This window comes from Lactuca sativa, chromosome 8 (assembly GCF_002870075.4).
Source record: "Lactuca sativa cultivar Salinas chromosome 8, Lsat_Salinas_v11, whole genome shotgun sequence".
Classification (NCBI taxonomy): domain Eukaryota; kingdom Viridiplantae; phylum Streptophyta; class Magnoliopsida; order Asterales; family Asteraceae; genus Lactuca; species Lactuca sativa.
Genome location: NC_056630.2, coordinates 17,303,131 through 17,313,206, shown reverse-complemented (window position 1 = coordinate 17,313,206; position 10,076 = coordinate 17,303,131). Strand labels below are relative to the sequence as shown.

Below are 10,076 nucleotides of genomic sequence, written 5' to 3'. Positions count from 1 at the left end.
ATGAGGAAAAGGGCTCGTGTCGCACAAAACACGGTGATTTCTAGTTCTAAGTTTCGATTTTGTTTCTTGATTATTATAAGTTGACCTAATTATCCGTCACAATCATTACTTTCTTATGTGTGGTCGTTACTTGTTAAGGGCTGTGATTATTCAAGTGATTCGATGATTGAATGTTTGGTTATGCAATTCATGTAGTTTTCAGATTAAACTGATAGATATCTTATTTACCTTGTGTTTTTCAAGGGGGATCATCGTCATCATCATCATGATTTAGATTCGAATGATTTCATCAGCCAAATGCCTGATGATATCCTTATATCTATTCTATCTAGTCTGCCTCTTAAAGAAGCAACAAGCACTAGCAATCTGTCAACAAGATGGAGATACTTATGGTGTCAAACAGATGGTTTGGACTTTGATGCCAATGAGAAGTTAGATAAAATAGCAACGGATCCAAAATCACTCATTACAGAAAGACCCAAATACATCAATTTGGTAAACCGTGTAACCCGACAACACAAGGCCCCCACCATTAATCTCTTCAGAATTTCTTTCGATTTAGATAAAAGATCCAAAGGTGCCATTGATAAATGGGTTGATTTTGCAATATCCAAAAGATTTCAAAAGCTAGAATTGGATTTATTAGAGAATGGTGAAACCCTTCGGCAACCTCCTAAAAACTATGTTTTTCCCATCAAATGTTTGAATGTTCCGAAATTGGTTTATGGTAAAGAAACAGAGTTAAAGTTTCTTAAATCCCTTTTCTTGAAATGTGTTAATGTGAGTGAAGAAGTATTTGGGAAAATTTTAACCAATTGTTCGGGTCTTCAACAACTATCGATTCATGGCTCTGGCGATTTGGTAAATGTGAAAATTAGTGGACCATATCTTGTATTGAAGCACTTGGAAATAGTCTTTTGTTTTGGAGTTAAATCTATTGAGATTAAAAATGTAAAGATCGAGTCTTTCAGCTATTTAGGTCCCGGGATTACTATGAAACTTAATAATCTTCCAATGCTTCAAGAGATTTCAATCGGTGAAGGGTATTCAGGATTTGAAAATAATGTGTTTGGGCAGATATCATGTTGCATTTCTCACCTTCAGATTCTTACATTGGACATTTACAGTCCAGAGGTTAGTTAGTAAAGTTATTTTGAACGTGGTTTTGTTTTTTATTTTGATGAATATAGTTTTTTTTTTCTTCTTCTTTTTGAAGGAAAATATAAAGTCTCTTTCTTTCCCTGAACTACCAAAAATTAAGCAATTGATTTTGAAAGTTGGAGCATGGGATGATGATAGTCTTCTTCAGTTTACTTCTTTGGTTAAGGCATGTCCGAATTTGAGGAGATTTGTGATGCAGGTTCTTGTTCTATTCTCATTTATGATATCTTATATTTAATCAAATTGTGGTATTAATGTTTCAAATGGTTTCATATGTTAATTAGCAGTTGGTATGCCTAACATATCCTAAAATTACCAATAGTAATAGTAATTTTAATAAAAGTAACAGTATATTATGCACATGTGTTATGTCATATTTTTTCCAGTTAATATGGATGTCACCAGCTAGAAGAAGAAGAAAAATAAGGCATGCAGATAAGCATCCACATCAACAGCTTGAGGTGGTGGAAATAATGGGGTATTATGGGCGTACTAGTGATCTTGAACTTGTTGTTTAATCTTGAACTTGTTGTTTATTTCATTGAAAATGCAATTGCACTTCAAAAAATCATGATTGATCCTCATTACCAGATTTTGGAAAGGAACCCAATAGGAAATCAGCAGTTTAAGAAGGAGAAATCTGCTAGATCTTGTGCTAAGAAGCAGCTTAATCAATAACACCTCATGTTGTTGAATTGGTAATACTCTAAACATGATTCAACTTTTGGGGTTGTTTTTACTTTTTATTTAAGTGCTTAATCGTGTGGAAATTGTCTGAGTTCGTGAAACTCATGCACCATTTTGGTGTTTAGGAAAACAGATTTGTTAAAGGGTGAGTCTTTCTTGACGTTTGATGTATTGTACAAACTTTTATTGGATGAGTTATATGTTATGATTGTACAATCTATGGTAGTATGGACATAAGGTTAAAGGTATACCTACAATGCAAACAAATAATCTCTTAAATATCTATCTTTCTATAAAAAAAAATTACGAATAATTGTTTTAGTATTCATGTATTACTTACATTCATTTGGATTGAGTATCAAATATTGGTAGACGACACACATTGTTTCTTTAGTCATGAGATAGTTATGAGAGATTGTTAGGAGTATGCATGTGTATATGATATAACGGATTAACATTATTGACAACGTCATCTGTACTTAATGGGTCGCACAACTGGGATAAGGAGTCGATAATACGATTAGAACATTCCTAAGAACACTATGATATCTTATCTTATCATCATATCATATCATATCATATCATACTATATTATAAAGGAAACATTTTTTTTCACCACATTTATTTGAAACTCCAAACTTTTCATATTTCTATATAATATACGTAATTTATTAACTTAAATATATTTTTAGTTGTAAACATTATCATAAACGGAAGACTTTGTGACTTATGAATATGATATACTTAATTTGTTAAACTTCAATATAGTGTTAAATAAATAACCTACATTAATATATCAAATAAGCTTAAAATTTTAGTGTAAAATTTAATACCTAAAGTAAAATATCAAATAATGTTTAAAAAAAATTCAATATATTTTTAACATAGTTAAAAGGAAAACATTAAATATAATAAATATAAACTTAAAACGAATATCAATATATATATATATATATATATATATATATATATATATATATATATATATACTAGTTGTGAGACCCGTATATTATACGGGTTGATTAAAACAAAATGTTAAGTACGAACAATTAAATAGAAAATTTTTTTGAATTTGAAATTAAAATAAGTGAAAATTATGAGAAAAAAACATGCAAAAAATAAATAAATCAAAATTATGTGTTTATTGTGTATTAACGGGTTAATTATAACAAAATATTAAACATAAAGGTTTAAACTGTAAATTTATTTAAAATTTAAAATTTAAAATTTAAAATTAATGGTAGGTTTAATTTATGAAAACTAAATTAATGATATATTGAAAATGAAAATTAAAGTAATGACAAGTGGTAAATAAATATATCTCAAATTATGACAAAATGACATGTGGCTAATTTTATGAGAGAAGGACATGTGGCAAAGTTATTTTCATTTATTAGGGTAGATATATATATATATATATATATATATATATATATATATATATATATATATATATATATATATATATATATATATATATATATATATATATATATAACATAGTTAAAAAGAAAACGTTAAATATAATAAATATAAAAGAACCAAAATAGATAAATTGAATCAACTAAAAGGTGTCTGAAAATTATATTTTATAATAACTAAATTTCAATTCAATTGTTTTTAAAGTAATTTATAATAATAATAATAGTTAAAAATAATAGAAACTTAGAAATTAAGTTATGTTAGATTACAAAAGTTGTTGATAATTTAAATAAGTATCATGATGAAATTAAAACACCGTCAATTTTTTTTAAATTAATAAATCATAACAGTAGTAAATTAAAATAGTTGACAAATATAATTAATGTTATACACACGTAAAACATGAGTAGAGACCATTAAATTATATGATTTTAATAAACGTTATTTTATCTATTGTTCAAATTAATTATAATTTTATATAAACTAATATTAATAATTATTATTTTATAGTTAAGATAAATGATATAAATATTTTCAATAACATAAAATTACCAAAACTTTTAATTTTATTTTATGCAACGCGCAGATATTCGTCTACTAATGGTTATAAAGTTGTCCACGTTAGTGATCAATACCAACTTGATCAACAATAAAGACAAAGGAAATTAAAGAGAAAAAGAAAGAAAAAAAATAATGTAGTTGTATTGCTTTGAATGATCGGCTCATCCACCTTATTGGTTTTTGAATTTAAATTTATAACTTATTGGTTTTTGAATTTAAATTTATAAATTATAGATGACACTTTTTTTATAAACAAATAAACAAACCAGGTAGACCGAAATTTATAATTTTTTTCTCTACAAAAAGAAACCAATATTGATATATTTTTTTTTCATTTGAGACCATCACATTTTATGAGACATAGGGATGCAATCTAGTCATCCATTTAGGAGATGAAAAAAATAATATTTTTAAAACGCAAAATAAATAAAAAATTTCAGGAAAAAAAATTAATATTATTTATGTCTTTTATTTTATCCAATAATAATAATAATAATAATAATAATAATAATAATAATAAAATTACCGTTTTTTTCAAAATATATGTGAAATATTCTAGTAGAATATTATACAGTAAATAATTTAAATCAAAATTTTAGAATATTGGAATATTCTATTCGAATATTAAATTATAAATATTCAAAAAATTCTAATAGAATATTAGAATATTCTAACAAATCTATCAGTTCAAATAGAATATTAAAATATTAACATATCTATCAATTTTAGTATAATTTTATAATATTCTAACATTCTAAAATTCAATTTGATTATTTACAGTGTAGTATTCTATTATAATATTTCACATATATTTCGAAAAAAACAATGATTTTCTTTATTTATTTAACTATTTTTGGATAAATTAAATAACGTTAATAATATTTAAAAAGAGAGTTTTTGTATTTTTCATTTTCTTTGCAATTTATAATATTTTTTTATTTTTTTGATCTCCAAGACGAGTGGTTAGGATCGCATCCTCATGTCTCACAAAATTAGCATGGTTTCAAATAAACATCGATATATATATATATATATATATATATATATATATATAGAGAGAGAGAGAGAGAGAGAGAGAGAAAGAAAGAAGAGAGAGAAGTTTAAATGAGAATAACAAAAGATTAGGAACTTTATTTCATAAGTAAATATGTATTGTAAATATTATTAAATTTGTAAAAATCTTGATTTTTGTCTTTTTGGTAAGAAAAAAGTAAGATCCAAATTTTTTTAGTCTAATATTTTCGTTCTTACACTTATTCATATTTTAAGGCAACATTTAAATAAAATACAACTTTATATAATTCATTTAAAGTTAACATTGGGGTGTTGAGAGGGGGGGGGGGGGAAAGTGGACAACTGCACATAGTTCAATTTTTTTTGTGAGCTAACTTTTATTATTATCATTATATATATATATATATATATATATATATATATATATATATATATATATATGGAAATGATCAATTAAGAACACCAAAAAAATTGAGAATACGAGAACAGTTGTGAACCAACCATTATACAAGGGCATAAATTGAAATTTACAATATAATTAATTATGGATAATTTATGGGTAATTAATTAATTCCTAAAATCATGGGATTTAATCTGATTAATAGATTTTTTTACCCAAATATTAGGAATTTATATGATCTATTTTAATTAACAAAATCAATAAAATGATTTTAAAAACGTTTTTACCATATTTAAAAAAAATGTTTTTTTTGTTTTAAGTTTATCTTTACCAACCACATCAAAAATACTGACGAATTAATCATTTTATCATAATATTTGTAATAATACCTGAATAAAACATGTTTGTAATCATATATGAATATGATAATAATCTTGAATGAATAGATGAATTAAGTTATATTCATAAATGACTAAAACAAAAATGAATGAACACGTCTAAATGTGGATTGCTTCTGAATAGAAAACATTGAATACACTTATGAACACATATTTAATCACCAATGAATAAACTTCAGTCAGTAATGAAATATACATCTAATCTTATGAAACATTTGAATACACATTTATGAATACACTTGAATACACATTTGATCACCAATGAATACACTTCAATCAGTATTGAAATATACATCTAATCTTATGAAAACGTTTGAATACACATTTATTCATAAATGAAAACATCTAAATATGAATTGCTTATGAAAAAAAACATTGTTAAGAGATAAAGAACTTCTAATATGCAAGGTTGTAAAAATCGTTCGACGTTCGCTAGTCGGTGGACTGGGGTCAAGGGATTAATCGGCTAGGTGGAGATTAATCGGGGACCATTAATTGCTAATTTGTTAAATTCTTAAAAATTAAATATGACTAATATCATATAAAAGTTCATAAATACCACTAATATCATAACAAAGTAGGTTAATATGATAAATACAATACTAATCATAACTCAAATAGTTTCTTTTGAGATATAACTTCTTCAAAGTGTTAAAATTTCATCGGGTTCTACTATTTCAGTCTTTTTCTATGCATGGATTAATCACTAGACGCTCTCTAATCGGTCAAGTGGCGCCTAGAGATTAATCGGGATTTTTACAACACTGTTAATATGGTACCATCAAAGTAAAAAGTGTTGCGGTTTTTTTACCATACATACACACATGTAATCCAATGAAAAAAACAGCATCCACTCTTTTTCTCTTTCTTTGAAGATAATAACGATCACACATTCGCCTTTCCATAATCCTATGAAGTACCTGAAACGGTAAACTAAAAACAGTAAGTCAAAGTTTAGTGAGTTCCCCCAAAGTACCACCACACAACATATAATCATACAGATAACGGGTCCACAACCTCCTGGTTGGATTACCCTCGACCCACAACCTTTCGGTTAGAATGCGTTGGCCCACAACCTTTCGGTTGGCTTGCCCCATACATAACGGTTTCATAACCTCCTGGTTGAATTACCCCCAACCCACAACCTTCTAGTTGGAATGGCCTAGCCCAAAACCTTTCGGTTGGAATGCCACGGTTTGTTGACTGATAGCACAAAGTAGTATAGTCTCAACCCCACCATACCATGTCGACATATACATAACAAATAACATATCTCCAGCAACAGATAATCATATAACCAGTTAACAGACTAACAGATAGATCAATAAATCACTACCATATAGCAACATCCTATATACCAGGATACATAACTAAAGGGGCGATTATTGGTGCCTTCGACCTACAGGCACATTGAGGAAAACTCACCTCACAGTCTCACGAATAGCTGAACAATCTCTACAGGTCACCTATTCAACAGATAGACACCAAGTCTTAAATATAGCTCAAAATACCCAAAATACCCTTAAGTCAAACTTGGTCAACCCCGGTCAAAGTCAAAGTTAAAGTCAATGGGTCAAGGAGTCAACTTGGTTCACTCAGTCGAGTACATGGGGCGTACTCAGCACCTATGTTGGGCATACTCGGTTCCTTGACCGGAGTCGGGAGGTTCACCACGTACGCACGACGTACGCTGGGGTACGCATGACATATGCTTAGAGTCTTGTTTCCTCAATAAGAGCTTAATGCATTAAGCTATCACGTCCAAATTTCAGATCCAAAGCCAAAATACCACTAAGAGTCATAAAGTTTCCAACTTTATGACTTTGCATGCACATTAAGTGCTTAATACACAGAATCCCAACTTCTTAACACCTTAAGACCTTCTAGAGCATGCATGGGAAAACTAAGCATCAAGACCACATTTTTATGACTCAAGATCCCTCATTAAGTCTGGGAGGACAACTTATTTCGTTAAGAGCATGCCATGCTCAAGAATCACCATATTTGGGACCAAAAATACCCTAAATGAAGAAATGGCTAGATCTACATGATAAGATGATCAAGCAAGGAGCTTTTTACCTTCTGGATATTACTAGCAAGGAGAGAACTCCATATCTAAGTTGCTTACAAGATCTAAGATCTTCTCACCACCTTCTTTTTCTTCAAGAATACCATAAAACACAAAGATAAGCTCAAGATGCACTCTTCTCACTTAGGGTTAGCTAGAGGGACGTTTTCTCAGATAGAGGCTGATGAGGGAATGAAAAATGAGGTGATGATGATGCTTATATATGGACCGTACCCTAAAAATTAGGGTTTGAGGTTTCTTCACGTACGCCCTGCGTACGTGGTGTACGCTTAGCGTACTAAGGTCCACCCTAGTACGCCCAACGTACTAGGCCTTTGGCCAAAATCACAAAAATGTCAATATGGGCCATTCTTGCAAACTTTATCAAGCCCAAGGGTCAAAATAGAATATTTCTTCATACATACGGTTAAAATCGAAATTATCTCAACATTGGGATGTTACAAAATATATTCACAAGAAAATTAATACAAACATTCACACATAAATCATTCATATTTTAACACAAAATTCATTAAAATTTATAGCTTAATACAATCAATTCACAGTTTAATACACAAAATTCATAATTTGATATAGTTAATTCACGGTTTAAATAGAAAATCCACAACTTAATGTAGTTAATTCACAGTTGAAGACACAAAAATTACATTTTAATACATAAACTTCATAGTTTAATAGACAAAAAGTATAAATTCACAACCATGTTATCAACTTAAAACTCTTAATACGATTAATTCACAATTTATTACACAAAATTCACAACATAATACAATAAATTCGTAGTTTAATACAAAAAAATTATATATTCACGACCAAAATTTCAAATTAAAACTTACATTTATATGTTAATATATGGAGGCATTTCTATCTATTAAATTGTAAATTTAATATAGTAAGCCGTGAATAAAATTCACAGCTTAATACAAAAAATTCATAGTTTTATACAATAAAATCACAACTCATTTACAAGTATAATCTCATATTTCAGTGTATTAAACAACTTATTCATAGTTTAATATATACTTAAATTATCTCATATTTCAGAAGCAAACATCAAAAGAAAAAACATATACATGAATCATAAGGTAGCGTTTTGTACTAGTACAAGATAGAATTGGACTGGCCCAGATGGAATAGAACTGGACAAAATATTTGTGTGGCGTTTGGTAAGACTAGGACAGAACAAAAAATGAACGTTTAAAATTACCAGCTTGTCCTTTATGTCAGCGTACTAGAACTTCCATTACCAACAAATTATGTATGTATATAAGCAAATTGATTTCATCGTCAAAGTTCCAATTAGAAACAATACTCGTAGCATATTCAAAAAATGAAATATCATTGTAACACTTAAAACTAATCAATAAAAAGATTTAAAAAACATTTATATACTCCACAAAAGAGGACGCAAGGCAATAAATCAAATACTTTTTTCCATGTGAGGCACTAAACTACCTATTTCCATAAGGCATAATCTACATCTATCGCATTGTTGTTTTGATTTTAACGATAAGACAATTAATTAAAAATGAGAAATTAAATATCCTTCTATTTTTATTCCTACAAATCTTCCTACTCAATTAAATGATGACATGTGTCATTTTAGTATACTTAAATATCATTAAATAAACATTAAATGTGATATATGTCATCATTTAATTGGGTAGTAAGATTTTTAGGAACAAAAAGTAAGAGGATATTTAATTTCTCTTAAAAAATACATTAAAAAAAGGGTTAACTAATTCAAAGAGTAGAAAGAAATACATAGAAATGAGTGTGACAGTGAAGGTGACTAGGAGAGGATGATCGAAAGAGATAGATTTTAAGGGCATTTTAGTTTTTGTTTTAGTTGTCCAACCTTGTTCCACCATTTTGGGTGGGACTAATATTTTGAATTTTACTACCATTTGACCAAGTCTTTTTTCCATCTAGTCCTTTCCTATCTATGCTAAACACTACCTTCAATCGTTTTGTTTTGTTTTGTCCCATCTGTTCTCATATACCAGACACTACCTAAAAGATGATAACTTATCTGAAATCAACAAAGAAGATGAGTGAAAAATGGAACATATCCTTACCCTACCACCACCAGCATCAACACGGCCACCCTTTTTTGTTAATTATTATGGGACGTAATCATCCTAAGGGGGATATAATTGTAACGCCTACAAATTCGGGCCAGACAATTAAGATATAGTAAGTGATAATTATTATAATTTGTACCCTCGAACATGGAGATCGCTAGTCTTGTGAGTCGCAGGCTACATATTATAAGTCTTTTAGGGAATTATAGATAAGAGGTAAAAGACATTTCAATAGAAAGTTATTTATGATAAATAATCTT

General features: G+C 28.4%; 1 protein-coding gene across 1 annotated transcript; it reads left to right on the top strand.

The window, feature by feature from the left end:
• Positions 1-1,871, top strand: LOC111919774 (F-box/FBD/LRR-repeat protein At5g22700). The gene is given in 6 exon segments (XM_042897493.1): positions 1-21; positions 244-1,134; positions 1,217-1,360; positions 1,548-1,679; positions 1,681-1,834; positions 1,837-1,871. Coding segments are annotated over 6 exon segments (1,377 nt in total).
• Positions 1,872-10,076: the final 8,205 nt, after the last annotated feature.